Raw genomic sequence first — 15,000 nt, 5'->3', positions numbered from 1 at the left:
ACACACACTACGCGCCTCCTCAGACTACACACACTCCGCTCCTCCTCAGACTACACACACTCCTCAGACTACACACACTCCTCAGACTACACACACTCCTCAGACTACACACACTCCTCAGACTACACACACTCCTCAGACTACACACACACTGCTCCTCCTCAGACTACACACACTCCTCAGACTACACACACTCCGCTCCTCCTCAGACTACACACACTCCTCAGACTACACACACTCCGCTCCTCCTCAGACTACACCCACTCCGCTCCTCCTCAGACTACACACACTCCGCTCCTCCTCAGACTACACACACTCCGCTCCTCCTCAGACTACACACACTCCGCTCCTCCTCAGACTACACACACTCCGCGCCTCCTCAGACTACACACACTCCGCTTCTCCTCAGACTACACACACTCCGCTCCTCCTCAGACTACACACACTCCGCTCCTCCTCAGACTACACACACTCCGCTCCTCCTCAGACTACACACACTCCGCTCCTCCTCAGACTACACACACTCCGCTTCTCCTCAGACTACACACACTCCGCTCCTCCTCAGACTACACACACTCCGCTCCTCCTCAGACTACACACACTCCGCGCCTCCTCAGACTACACACACTCCGCTTCTCCTCAGACTACACACACTACGCGCCTCCTCAGACTACACACACTCCGCTTCTCCTCAGACTACACACACTCCTCAGACTACACACACACTGCTCCTCCTCAGACTACACACACTCCTCAGACTACACACACTCCTCAGACTACACACACTCCTCAGACTACACACACTCCTCAGACTACACACACTCCTCAGACTACACACACTCCTCAGACTACACACACTCCTCAGACTACACACACTCCTCAGACTACACACACTCCTCAGACTACACACACTCCGCTCCTCCTCAGACTACACACACTCCGCTCCTCCTCAGACTACACACACTCCGCTCCTCCTCAGACTACACACACTCCGCTCCTCCTCAGACTACACACACTCCGCTCCTCCTCAGACTACACACACTCCGCTCCTCCTCAGACTACACACACTCCGCTCCTCCTCAGACTACACACACTCCTCAGACTACACACACTCCGCTCCTCCTCAGACTACACACACTCCGCTCCTCCTCAGACTACACACACTCCGCTCCTCCTCAGACTACACACACTCCGCTCCTCCTCAGACTACACACACTCCGCTTCTCCTCAGACTACACACACTCCTCAGACTACACACACTCCTCAGACTACACACACTCCTCAGACTACACACACTCCGCTCCTCCTCAGACTACACACACTCCGCTCCTCCTCAGACTACACACACTCCGCTCCTCCTCAGACTACACACACTCCGCTTCTCCTCAGACTACACACACTCCTCAGACTACACACACACTGCTCCTCCTCAGACTACACACACTCCTCAGACTACACACACTCCTCAGACTACACACACTCCTCAGACTACACACACTCCTCAGACTACACACACTCCTCAGACTACACACACTCCTCAGACTACACACACTCCTCAGACTACACACACTCCTCAGACTACACACACTCCTCAGACTACACACACTCCTCAGACTACACACACTCCTCAGACTACACACACTCCTCAGACTACACACACTCCTCAGACTACACACACTCCTCAGACTACACACACTCCTCAGACTACACACACTCCTCAGACTACACACACTCCTCAGACTACACACACTCCGCTCCTCCTCAGACTACACACACTCCTCAGACTACACACACTCCGCTCCTCCTCAGACTACACACACTCCGCTCCTCCTCAGACTACACACACTCCGCTCCTCCTCAGACTACACACACTCCGCTCCTCCTCAGACTACACACACTCTGCTCCTCCTCAGACTACACACACTCTGCTCCTCCTCAGACTACACACACTCCTCAGACTACACACACTCCGCTTCTCCTCAGACTACACACACTCCTCTCCTCCTCAGACTACACACACTCCTCAGACTACACACACTCCGCTCCTCCTCAGACTACACACACTCCTCAGACTACACACACTCCTCAGACTACACACACTCCGCTCCTCCTCAGACTACACACACTCCTCAGACTACACACACTCCGCTCCTCCTCAGACTACACACACTCCGCTCCTCCTCAGACTACACACACTCCGCTCCTCCTCAGACTACACACACTCCGCTCCTCCTCAGACTACACACACTCCGCTCCTCCTCAGACTACACACACTCCGCTTTAAATTACATTCAGTAATTTGTTAATCATCAGCACAAAATCCATGACCTTGACAGGCCTATACATTTAACTTTGAAATAAAATAAATGCCACCTGAAATGTTTTTACTTAATTTTATAAAAATTTATAAAAACTAAAAAAATATTTAAAAAAGCTGATAATAATTGCAAAAACAAAATTGCATTAAATTAAAAAAAAATAAAAAAAAATTCAAAATATTAATAAAACTAATGGTATCTCAAATAGCACTGGGTACGATCAGGCTGAATATGTCCGATGAGAAACACACACTTTCCAAACACAAACATGAAAGAAAAAATAAGGATGTAAGAAACGAACGTTCCAAATAACGCCCTCATTTCCTGTGAAAACATCACTTGTGTCTCATAATGACAGTGATGGTGATGGTGATGATAGTGCAGTTTACCCAATCCTCACTAGAACTAGCCCTGACGGTTATCCGGCGTTTGTGCTTCAGACATGAACCATTCCTCAAACCTGATGATGGTATGATGACAGTAATAGCTCACAGGTGACTAATGCTGGAAATGAAGGAGATCCAGCGATTAGGGATGCACCGATGTGAACATTTTGGCCGATACCGATAACCGATAATTCTTTATATTTTGAAAGCCGATAGCCAATATATCTAAATCCAAATTTTTTATATAATTTTTGAGAGCCTGATTACAAAAACAAAAGTCTCACCATTAAACCCCACATCCCAAACACACCATTATAATGTTCTCATTATGATGTTAGGTAGCCGATATGACAGACTTCACTGTATTTACCTTTTTTGAAATGATTCCAATCATATTTCAAGCAATTCAAAACCATCATGTTGAACAAGTGCGCGCCTGAAGCGTATCAGCTGAAGGAAATAATACATTATTTATCGGCTTTAATGTATCGGGCACATTTTCTTATCAGGTCAATAAAAATAATATTAAAAATGATCATATATCGGCCGATACCGATATGGTGGCAGATATAGATATATATATCTGCCACCATATCGGTATCGGCCGATATATGATCATTTTTTATATTATTTTTATTGACCTGATAAGAAAATGTTGAATAACCATTCCCTATGTTGGACTACCTTTTTATTTCATTCACACAAGTATAAATGTTGAGTGGATAGAGCAGGCTTACAGATTGTATGGATTTGGATGTAATCAGAGTAGAAATGACATTTAAAACCATTTTTATGCAAAATCTGACCTATAAATAGTATGTAGATAGATGAGGAATGATAACGGACCCAAAACCGAACCCTGAGGCACACCTTGCTTCCTTGGTAGGAGATCACAAATCCTCTATTGAAATGTAAAACTGTCAGGGTTCGTACAGACACTGTAAAATGAAATTCCAGGAGTTTTCAAACACTACTTTTTTGGTTTTCAAGGACTACAATCAGAGATCTCACTTATCAAAAAAACAATATATTATTTTTCAAATTCTAAAAAAAGGTAAATAGATAAACAAAAATAAAACAAAGTGGTAGTAAATAAAGTGAAAACTTTAACCATTGAAAGACACTATGACAAAGATATCACCTTCCTTATTCAAACTGACTTTTTCTCCCTTGAATATATGATTGACCTGAAAAATTAAAGATGTATCATATTCTTGGATATTTATGAGCAATATCACACTCATAGACATGCGAAGTGGCTCTATATCTATACCAGACGGGCTGCAGTGTTCACTCTGTGTGAAAAGATTGTATTATCGATATTTCAATATCGATATCGTATTTCAATAATTCAAGTACCTTTTTATAAATATGGCTGTTTTCAATGGTTTTCCAGCACTTACATTTCAAAAAGTCAAGTACGAACCCTGAACTGTCTATCAGGGAGATAAGAGGAAAGCCAAGAAACGACAACACCGGAAATCCCTTCATCCACGTAGTAAATAAGTCTTGGAGAAAAGAACCTCATTCAGTTTTTCACAGCTGGCACGAGAGATGCACCAACAACTGCTTAAAATAGTTCATCTGTTGTGCCAGCCCACACACACACACACACACACACACACACACACACACACACACACACACACACACACACAGAAACTTGTTCTGGCTTGAGTATCCCAGCATGGATCTCCCTGTGTGTGTGTGAGGAACATCTCGAGCCCTCTGGTGAAATGCGAGCGTGTTCTGACGTGTAAACACCGTCTCGAGTTCACCGCCTGCATTTCAAAACCATCAACATAGTCAACAGGCTCGGAGGAGAACACGAGCTAGACATGCACCTCATATACGGCTTTAATTCCCAACTTATACACAGCTGACGACAATCTTTTCTAAGAACGTTTTGCTAATGTTCCCATTATTTCTGAATGTCCATTTTTTTAAATACTTTAAAAAACATTTTTGTTCTTGGTTATGCAATCATTAGGCAAACATTCCGTTTTCTCATTCTGCAAATATTATGGGAATGTTACTTTTGAATGTTCGTTCTGAAACAAGTAGTAACATTTAAAAAACGATGAACGTTTCCAACTAAAACCTTTCAGAAAAATGTGGCGTAAACGATGCATAAATAAGGGTTTTGTGCTAATGTTTTGAGGACATTATTAAAGGATTAGTTTTAGAATTAAAATCTCCTGATAGTTTACTCTCCTCCACGTCATCCAAGATGTCTTTCTTTCTTCAGTGTGAAGGTTTGTGAGGAACACACTCCAGGATGTTCTCCATATAGTGACTTCAATGGTCCAGCGGGTCGAAGGTCCAGATGTGAGTTTCAGTGCAACGATCCCAGCCGAGGAATAAGAGTCTTATCTAGACAAACCAGCCGCCATTTTATAACAAAATAAACATTTATATACTTTTAACCACAGATTCTCATCTTGCACGAGCTGTGTGAGACACACGGAATCACGTTGAAAGGTCACATGTGACGTAGGGGGAGGAACCAATATTGTTTACAAAGACAACATGCAAAGACTGAGTCCAACGCCTTTTACAAAAAATTAATAAAAGGTAAAACATTGATGTCGGACGATTTTAAAGTTCGAGATGGAAAAAAAAAAAAAATTTGTAGGGTTAGGGTTACATAATGCGTGAAGTCTTGAACGTGCAAGATGAGCATCTGTGGTTAAAAGTATATTTGTTTTGTTATAAAATGGCCGCAGGTGTGTCTAGATGAGACTCTTATTCCTCGGCTGGGATCGTTGCACTGAAACTCACATCTGGACCTTCGACCCGCTGGACCATTGAAGTCACTATATGGAGAACATCCTGGAGTGTGTTGCTCAAAAACCTTCATTTCTTCTCCACTGAAGAAAGAAAGACATGGACATCTTGGATGACGTGAGGGAGAGTAAATTATCAGGAAATTTTAATTCTTTAAAAACCAGATAACTTTGAAGGAAAGGCCTTTAACGTTACTGGAAGAACGTTTGTTTATAACGTTGCCTGAACCTTAGGCAAAGTTCTGAGTGAGAACGTTTATAACATCAATAACTTTATTCACCTCCAAAGAATCAACTCAGCCAAACGATGATAAGAGGATCCCTGACACGAACCACAAAGTCATGCAAACCGGCGGTTAATGAACGCAGTGTTCTGGTGGAAACCACAGAGCTGCACATGACCTGAATTTGAATTGAATAGAGAGGAAATAACATATATTTCCTTGAAATGCATCAGCGTTGTGGATTCAGATTCTGGACTCTGAATTTTTCATAGAAATCACGTCGTGCGAATTCATACGAATTAGCCAATCTCAGTTGTTTTCATCATACGATGTGCTTTCGTCACAAAGACGGTTAGATTTCATTCTTACGCATTTTTAAAAATCGTACAAATACGTATGAATTAGCCAATGTTATTTGTACAAAAACGTAAGATTTCTAAAAAACGTGCAAGCATGAAGTTTCACATCACAGTCTAACCGTCTTTGGGACAAAAGCAGATTGTACAAAAACATACAAATAAAATTGTACGAATTAAGATGAATCTGCCAATCTCCTTAGTATGTTTTCATACAACTCACGGATTTTGGTGGTGCACCTTCATCGTTGCGTGTTTTTCGAAAATTCGTACATTCAAATCACATCGTACAAATTCATAGAATTAGCCAATCTCATTCGTCTGTCGTCATGCGAGATGCTTTCGTCCCAAAGACGGTTAGATTAGAGGTGAACCTTCGTGTTTTTAGAAATCGTACGTTTTCGTACAAATAACATTGTAGCCTACGAATTCATACAATCTCATTCTTATGTTTTCGTACGATCTGCTTGCGCCCAACTGACGGTTTTTGGTGGTGCACCTTCATCCTTACGTGTTTTTCAAAAACTCGTACATTCCCAGACATCACCATAGATTTGGCCCAGATCCGGCACGCAATATTTTTTTCCCAGGGTGGTAGGGGAAGGTGCCGCCTTTTTCGCCTCTGATTGGCTAGACTGGCTCTCCTCCGATTGGTTAGTGTGTGTGTGTGTGTGTGTGTGTGAGAGAGAGGGTACTATACGGTTATCCGGACCACACAATGGCCTACCCCTAACCCCGCCCCTAAACCTACCTGTCGCTGGGGTTAAGACCAATCATACGATGGCCTACCCCTAACCCCGCCCCTAAACCTACCCGTCACTGGGGTTAAGACCAATCATACGATGGCCTACCCCTAACCCCGCCCCTAAACCTACCCGTCACAAGGGTTAAGACCAATCATACGATGGCCTACCCCAAACCCCGCCCCTAAACCTACCAGTCGCTGGGGTTAAGACCAATCATACGGTGGCCTACCCCTAACCCCGCCCCTTAACCTACCAGTCGCTGGGGTTAAGACCAATCATACGGTGGCCTACCCCTAACCCCGCCCCTAAACCTACCCGTCACTAGGGTTAAAACCAATCATACGATGGCCTACCCCTAACCCCGCCCCTTAACCTACCAGTCGCTGGGGTTAAGACCAATCATACGGTGGCCTACCCCTAACCCCGCCCCTAAACCTACCCGTCACTAGGGTTAAAACCAATCATACGATGGCCTACCCCTAACCCCGCCCCTAAACCTACCCGTCACTGGGCTTAAGACCAATCATACGATGGCCTACCCCAAACCCCGCCCCTTAACCTACCAGTCGCTGAGGTTAAGAAAGACCAATCATACGGTGGCCTACCCCTGACCCCGCCCCTAAACCTACCCGTCACTAGGGTTAAGACCAATCATACGATGACCTACCCCAAACCCCGCCCCTTAACCTACCAGTCGCTGGGGTTAAGACCAATCATACGGTGGCCTACCCCTAACCCCGCCCCTAAACCTACCCGTCACTGGAGTTAAGACCAATCATACGATGGCCTACCCCTAACCCCGCCCCTAAACCTACCCATCACTGGGGTTAAGACCAATCAAACGATGGCCTACGCCTAACCCCGCCCCTAAACCTGCCCGTCACTGGGGTTAAGACCAATCATACGATGGCCTACACCTAACCCCGCCCCTAAACCTACCCGTCACTGGGGTTAAGACCAATCATATGATGCCCTACGCCTAACCCCGCCCCTAAACCTACCCGTCACTGGGGTTAAGACCAATTATACGATAGCCTAAACCTACCCGTCACTGGGGTTAAGACCAATTATACGATGGCCTACCCCTAATCCCGCCCCTAAACCTACCCGTCACTGGGGTTAAGACCAATCATACGATGGCCTACCCCTAATCCCGCCCCTAAACCTACCCGTCACTGGGGTTAAGACCAATTATACGATGACCTACCCCTAATCCCGCCCCTAAACCTACCCATCACTGGGGTTAAGACCAATCAAACGATGGCCTACGCCTAACCCCGCCCCTAAACCTACCCGTCACTGGGGTTAAGACCAATTATACGATAGCCTAAACCTACCCGTCACTGGGGTTAAGACCAATTATACGATGGCCTACCCCTAATCCCGCCCCTAAACCTACCCGTCACTGGGGTTAAGACCAATCATACGATGGCCTACCCCTAATCCCGCCCCTAAACCTACCCGTCACTGGGGTTAAGACCAATTATACGATGGCCTACCCCTAATCCCGCCCCTAAACCTACCCGTCACTGGGGTTAAGACCAATTATACGATGGCCTACCCCTAACCCTGCCCCTAAACCTACCCGTCACTGGGGTTAAGACCAATCATACGATGGCCTACCCCTAACCCCGCCCCTAAACCTACCCGTCACAAGGGTTAAGACCAATCATACGATGGCCTACCCCAAACCCCGCCCCTTAACCTACCAGTCGCTGGGGTTAAGACCAATCATACGGTGGCCTACCCCTAACCCCGCCCCTAAACCTACCCGTCACTAGGGTTAAGACCAATCATACGATGGCCTACCCCTAACCCCGCCCCTAAACCTACCCGTCACTGGGCTTAAGACCAATCATACGATGGCCTACCCCAAACCCCGCCCCTTAACCTACCAGTCGCTGAGGTTAAGAAAGACCAATCATACGGTGGCCTACCCCTAACCCCGTCCCTAAACCTACCCGTCACTAGGGTTAAGACCAATCATACGATGACCTACCCCAAACCCCGCCCCTTAACCTACCAGTCGCTGGGGTTAAGACCAAACATACGGTGGCCTACCCCTAACCCCGCCCCTAAACCTACCCGTCACTGGAGTTAAGACCAATCATACGATGGCCTACCCCTAACATTTACATTTACATTTAGTCATTTAGCAGACGCCTTTATCCAAAGCGACTTACAACTGAGGACTACAACAAGCGAGTCATCGTGAAGAAGCAAAAATAACGCAAGAAGTGCTCAAAATACAAAGTTCTGGAATTGCTCAGAGTAGCAGAAGCCAAAACAAGGGAGGGTAAAGGAGAATCGAAAATAGCCCTACTTTCTGGAAAATAATACACTAAACAACAAGAGAACTGAATATTAAGAAAAAACCACTTGCGCTCTCGTTCGTTCTACACGCAGACTGACGCTCGTCCTGACCCCTAACCCCGCCCCTAAACCTATCCATCACTGGGGTTAAGACCAATCAAACGATGGCCTACGCCTAACCCCGCCCCTAAACCTACCCGTCACTGGGGTTAAGACCAATCATACGATGGCCTACACCTAACCCCGCCCCTAAACCTACCCGTCACTGGGGTTAAGACCAATCATATGATGCCCTACGCCTAACCCCGCCCCTAAACCTACCCGTCACTGGGGTTAAGACCAATCATACGATAGCCTAAACCTACCCGTCACTGGGGTTAAGACCAATTATACGATGGCCTACCCCTAATCCCGCCCCTAAACCTACCCGTCACTGGGGTTAAGACCAATCATACGATGGCCTACCCCTAATCCCGCCCCTAAACCTACCCGTCACTGGGGTTAAGACCAATTATACGATGGCCTACCCCTAATCCCGCCCCTAAACCTACCCGTCACTGGGGTTAAAACCAATTATACGATGGCCTACCCCTAATCCCGCCCCTAAACCTACCCATCACTGGGGTTAAGACCAATCAAACGATGGCCTACGCCTAACACCGCCCCTAAACCTACCCGTCACTGGGGTTAAGACCAATTATACGATAGCCTAAACCTACCCGTCACTGGGGTTAAGACCAATCATACGATGGCCTACCCCTAATCCCGCCCCTAAACCTACCCGTCACTGGGGTTAAGACCAATTATACGATGGCCTACCCCTAATCCCGCCCCTAAACCTACCCGTCACTGGGGTTAAGACCAATCATACGATGGCCTACCCCTAACCCCGCCCCTAAACCTACCCGTCACTGGGGTTAAGACCAATTATACGATGGCCTACCCCTAACCCCGCCCCTAAACCTACCCGTCACTGGGGTTAAGACCAATCATACGATGGCCTACCCCTAACCCCGCCCCTAAACCTACCCGTCACTGGGGTTAAGACCAATTATACGATAGCCTACCCCTAACCCCGCCCCTAAACCTACCCGTCACTGGGGTTAAGACCAATTATACGATAGCCTACCCCTAACCCCGCCCCTAAACCTACCCGTCACTGGGGTTAAGACCAATCAGGGTTGACTATACGGGACTAAAAGACACTAAAAGAGTGTGATGGGTAGGTTTAGGGGTCGGGTTAGATGACATTTCCCGGCCAAATCAAATAACCAATCAGAGGAGAGCCCTACTAGCCAATCAGAGGCGAAAAAGGCGGTACCTTCCCCTACCATCCTGGGGGGAAAAAATATTGCATCCGGCCCATATCTCAATAGCACCTCACTGCAGTACGCGAGATCCAGGGGGCGGAGTTGGATCCAGATCTAAGGGGTGGAGATTGGTAGGTTTAGGTATATGTAAGGGGGGAGGAGTTGGATCTGGATCCAACTCCTCCCCCTGGATTTTGTGTTCTGCGAAACTATGTTGCTGTCTGGGTTTCCATTCAAATCACATTGTACGAATTCACATGTTTTCATACGATCTGCTTTCGCCCCAAAGACGGTTCGGTTTAGTGGTGCACCTTCATGCTTATGTGTTTTCTGAAAGCTCGTACATTTTCATAGTAATCACATCGTACACATTCATATGAATTAGCCAATCTCATTCATAAGATTTCGTATAATCTGCTTTTGTCCCAAAGACGGTTAGGTTAGTGGTGAGCCTTCATGCTTATTTTACGTTTTTTTTGTACGAATTCATACGTCAAGAAAGTGGTGCAACTTCATTCCTATGTTTTGTTTCTCTCTAAAAATCGTAAATTTCCATGCGAATCACATCGTGCAAATTCATACGCAATCACCACCTTGCAAAAAATACTCAAGATGTATCTGCCATTGACCTTCACAGTCCTTTACAGTGATTACAAACAGATGTTTATAAAAAATAAATAACATGAAAATGTTTTGCATGGTCAACATAAATCATTAGGACACTGGTTAACCAATGCATCGACTCAACTTTGAGGTCAGACATCAAGTTCCTAGCAATGCAATGAGTTTAACCAAAAACGCATGATATAAACGCATGCATAGCTTTTCCACGCATGCAGAACAATTCCAGAGAGTGTTTTCCATGAGCATGGAGAGAAGAATACCGAGCTGCTACTGGCCTGTTGCTCACAGTGGTGCATGTAGTTATTTTTATGCATGATGAGGTGGAGGGCAGACTGGTCACGTGACCTCTGCGGCTCCCGCGTGCCAACTCAAGTGTTTGGATTTTACACTAGTACCTTCAAGTGAAATTTACTGTACATAAACCCTCATAACGCTCTGCTTTGCAACCAAACTACACTATGATGACACGCATTATAAAACAATAACACAAAACAAAGAGAGGACTAATAGCCTAATATTGGGCACTAAGCAAATATTAAATCGTCTAAACTCTAAAATACAACTTTATAAAACAATATGTGGCTCGTGCATTCATGTACAGGCTCATGTAAGACTACAACGCTCCTGTTTAAAGACGCGTCGCTCGCTTTCAGCGTAGACAGGGTGTGAAAGCAAGAAAGAAAGAAAGCAAGAAAGTTCACAAACTAACTAAATATAGTGCGTTATGGATATATAAAGTAAGTATAATAGAAAAGCATGAGTCTTACAGCACGCATAGCGCGTACGCGCCGTTGACGCTCTCGCTGTCCCGCACCAGGAAACTCCCATCGCGCCCGGCTCGCGCGAGCAACTCCTCCGCCGCGGCGCGACTCAGATCCCGGTGATACCACACACTCGCTCCGGCCATCGCGGAATACACAAATCCTCACAAAAACACACACACACACTCCCGGATCCACTGCGAATTGACGCGGCGCAGGGGCCGCGCGTCAGCCGCACGCACGCTCGCTCGCACCGCTCGAGCGTTTAAAGTTTCAGAGTTTCTCCTGCTTTCCTGTTAGTTCCTGAAAATCCTCCATGAGAGAGAAAACACACACAACAGCAGCTCACATCCAACAGCAGGGGCGCACGGAGACACGGCGAGCGCACACACACACGCGCGCGCTGGTGTCTGACGCACTGGGGCAAGTTGTCACATAATTATACAATATCTCTTAGGGAGTTTTTTTGAAATTATTTATTTATGATACAGGTTTTGTTTATTTTTCTGTGCCATAAAGATAAGGCGCGTTTGTCAGTGTGGTTTATTCTGTTCACTTCACTCAACAGTTCAATGTAATATTAATAATATGTTTCATTTATATATACAGCAACAATACTATTACAGTATAGAACAAACAATCAGTTCATACATAATTAATGGACAATAGACATTTTTTTGTACAATATTTTAATTTAGATTGGATGACAAAAAATAGAAAATAAGAAATTGTGTAATTGTTTTAATGTGAGAAAAAAATGGGTATCAATTTATGCAACAATGATGTAATAATAGCATACACTCTTTACAGTCGCTGACAAAACTTGGTGACACACCTCACACTTCCGCCAGAGTGTGTTGAGTCCGTTTCACACACACAGACAACACACATCAACGCCTATCTATCTATCTATCTATCTATCTATCTATCTATCTATCTATCTATCTATCTATCTATCTATCTATCTATCAATCTATCTATCTATCTATCTATCTATCTATCTATCTATCTATCTATCTATCTATCTATCTATCTATCTATCTATCTATCTATCTATCTATCTATCTATCCATCCATCCATCCATCCATCCATCCATCCATCCATAATAATAATAATTATATACAGTTTATATATAATAAAAACCAGCTAGTTTTTCAGTGAGCTTTAATATTAGTATTTGTTACTTTCATATTTTTTAAATGCCATTTATGTATGGAGGCTCCAACCTACAGAAATTAAAAATACATTAATAAAGAAGAAGAAGATGAAATAAAATAAAGAAATAGATGACTTGATAAAACAAATACATCTAATTATTAATTTAATTCATGTTTTCCTTCATTTATTATTTTCAGTATTTCTATTATTTTGTTCTATTCTGTTGAACTTTTATTTATTTATGCAGTCATTTATTTTTTATATGTAGGCCTACCGGTATTCATTCCCACATGTATTTATTTCCATATTTAATTTAATTTTATGCATTTATAAAAAAAAATTATGTTTCCTTTTTTTGTATTTATTAAATGACGCTGTTAAACTATGTGAAATAATTAATACTTATCAGCCAAATATGATCTAAAGACTTCCCAGAAAGTTTTAACTAATCCGTATCATGAAATAGTTCACATCATATTACCTTATTAATAAGGCCACATGGATTCCCAAATGAAACAGGCTTAAACAAATATTATATTATTATTTTTTATTTGATATAAACATTTATCCGCACATAACAGTGTGGAATGAGATGCATTCTGGGGGATTTTGACATGCATCAGAGAGAAATAAGTCCAGATGTTCGTGGTGTGTCCAGCATTCGGGGAGATGATGTCAGCGCAGCATCATCACGAGAAGCGCACACACACACGCACACACACGCAGGCCTGTTGCCATGGCGACCGTCTCCGCATCACCCGTCAGGTAATATTCGGCCACTCTCCTGTTGGGGTTGGTTCCGTTGAACCACATCTGCATGCAGCGGCCGCTGCCTCTGCCGAGCGCCGTGAACTTGTAGGAGTTCGACCAGATGTTCTCACACATGTGCTGAGCGCTGGCGAAGACCTCGGTCCAGCGGCGGCACTGGGAGTCTCGCGGACAGCGGTTAGTGCCTGCAGGGGTCAGGGGTCAGAGGTCATCTCACAGCGCGCAAGAGTTCAGGTGTGTGTGTGTGTGTGTGATCTCAGAATAAACCCCCTTCAGGTGTGTGCGTGTGTGTGTGTGTGTGCGTGTGTGTGTTATCTCAGAATAAACCCCCTTCAGGTGTGTGTGTGTGTGTTATCTCAGAATAAACCCCTTTCAGGTGTGTGTGTGTGTGTGAGTGTGTGTGTTATCTCAGAATAAACCCCCTTCAGGTGTGTGTGTGTGTGTTATCTCAGAATAAACCCCATTCAGGTGTGTGTGTGTTATCTCAGAATAAACCCCTTTCAGGTGTGTGTGTGTGTGTGTGTGTTATCTCAGAATAAACCCCATTCAGGTGTGTGTGTGTTATCTCAGAATAAACCCCCTTCAGGTGTGTGTGTGTGTGTGTTATCTCAGAATAAACCCCTTTAAGGTGTGTGTGTGTGTGTTATCTCAGAATAAACCCCTTTCAGGTGTGTGTGTGTGTGTGTGTTATCTCAGAATAAACCCCCTTCAGGTGTGAGTGTGTTATCTCAGAATAAACCCCTTTCAGGTGTGTGTGTGTTATCTCAGAATAAACCCCTTTCAGGTGTGTGTGTGTGTGTTATCTCAGAATAAACCCCTTTCAGGTGTGTGTGTGTTATCTCAGAATAAACCCCCTTCAGGTGTGAGTGTGTTATCTCAGAATAAACCCCTTTCAGGTGTGTGTGTGTTATCTCAGAATAAACCCCCTTCAGGTGTGAGTGTGTTATCTCAGAATAAACCCCTTTCAGGTGTGTGTGTGTTATCTCAGAATAAACCCCCTTCAGGTGTGAGTGTGTTATCTCAGAATAAACCCCTTTCAGGTGTGTGTGTGTGTGTGTTATCTCAGAATAAACCCCTTTCAGGTGTGTGTGTGTTATCTCAGAATAAACCCCTTCAGGTGTGTGTGTGTTATCTCAGAATAAACCCCTTCAGGTGTGTGTGTGTTATCTCAGAATAAACCCCCTTCAGGTGTGTGTGTGTGTGTTATCTCAGAATAAACCCCTTTCAGGTGTGTGTGTGTTATCTCAGA

General features: G+C 44.7%; 2 protein-coding genes across 2 annotated transcripts in view; both read right to left on the bottom strand.

Moving 5' to 3' along the window:
* The window catches only part of inppl1a (inositol polyphosphate phosphatase-like 1a), a 61,640-nt gene extending 49,404 nt beyond the window's left edge, over nt 1–12,236 (bottom strand). Inside the window, exon 1 of the mRNA XM_079611044.1 lies at nt 11,831–12,236. Coding sequence (XP_079467170.1) covers nt 11,831–11,970 — 140 coding nt within the window. The 5' untranslated portion in view covers nt 11,971–12,236. The remainder of the gene's footprint in view (nt 1–11,830) is intronic.
* Nucleotides 12,237–13,536: 1,300 nt separating this feature from the next.
* The window catches only part of folr (folate receptor), a 23,979-nt gene continuing 22,515 nt past the window's right edge, over nt 13,537–15,000 (bottom strand). Inside the window, exon 4 of the mRNA XM_079611105.1 lies at nt 13,537–13,936. Within this exon, the coding sequence (XP_079467231.1) occupies nt 13,659–13,936 (278 nt within the window). The 3' untranslated portion in view covers nt 13,537–13,658. The remainder of the gene's footprint in view (nt 13,937–15,000) is intronic.

Source organism: Phoxinus phoxinus (assembly GCF_949152265.1).
Source record: "Phoxinus phoxinus genome assembly, chromosome: 4".
In the NCBI taxonomy this organism is placed as follows: Eukaryota; Metazoa; Chordata; class Actinopteri; order Cypriniformes; family Leuciscidae; genus Phoxinus; species Phoxinus phoxinus.
Note: the sequence above shows the minus strand (reverse complement) of the source record. Positions and strands in the feature narration are given on the sequence as shown.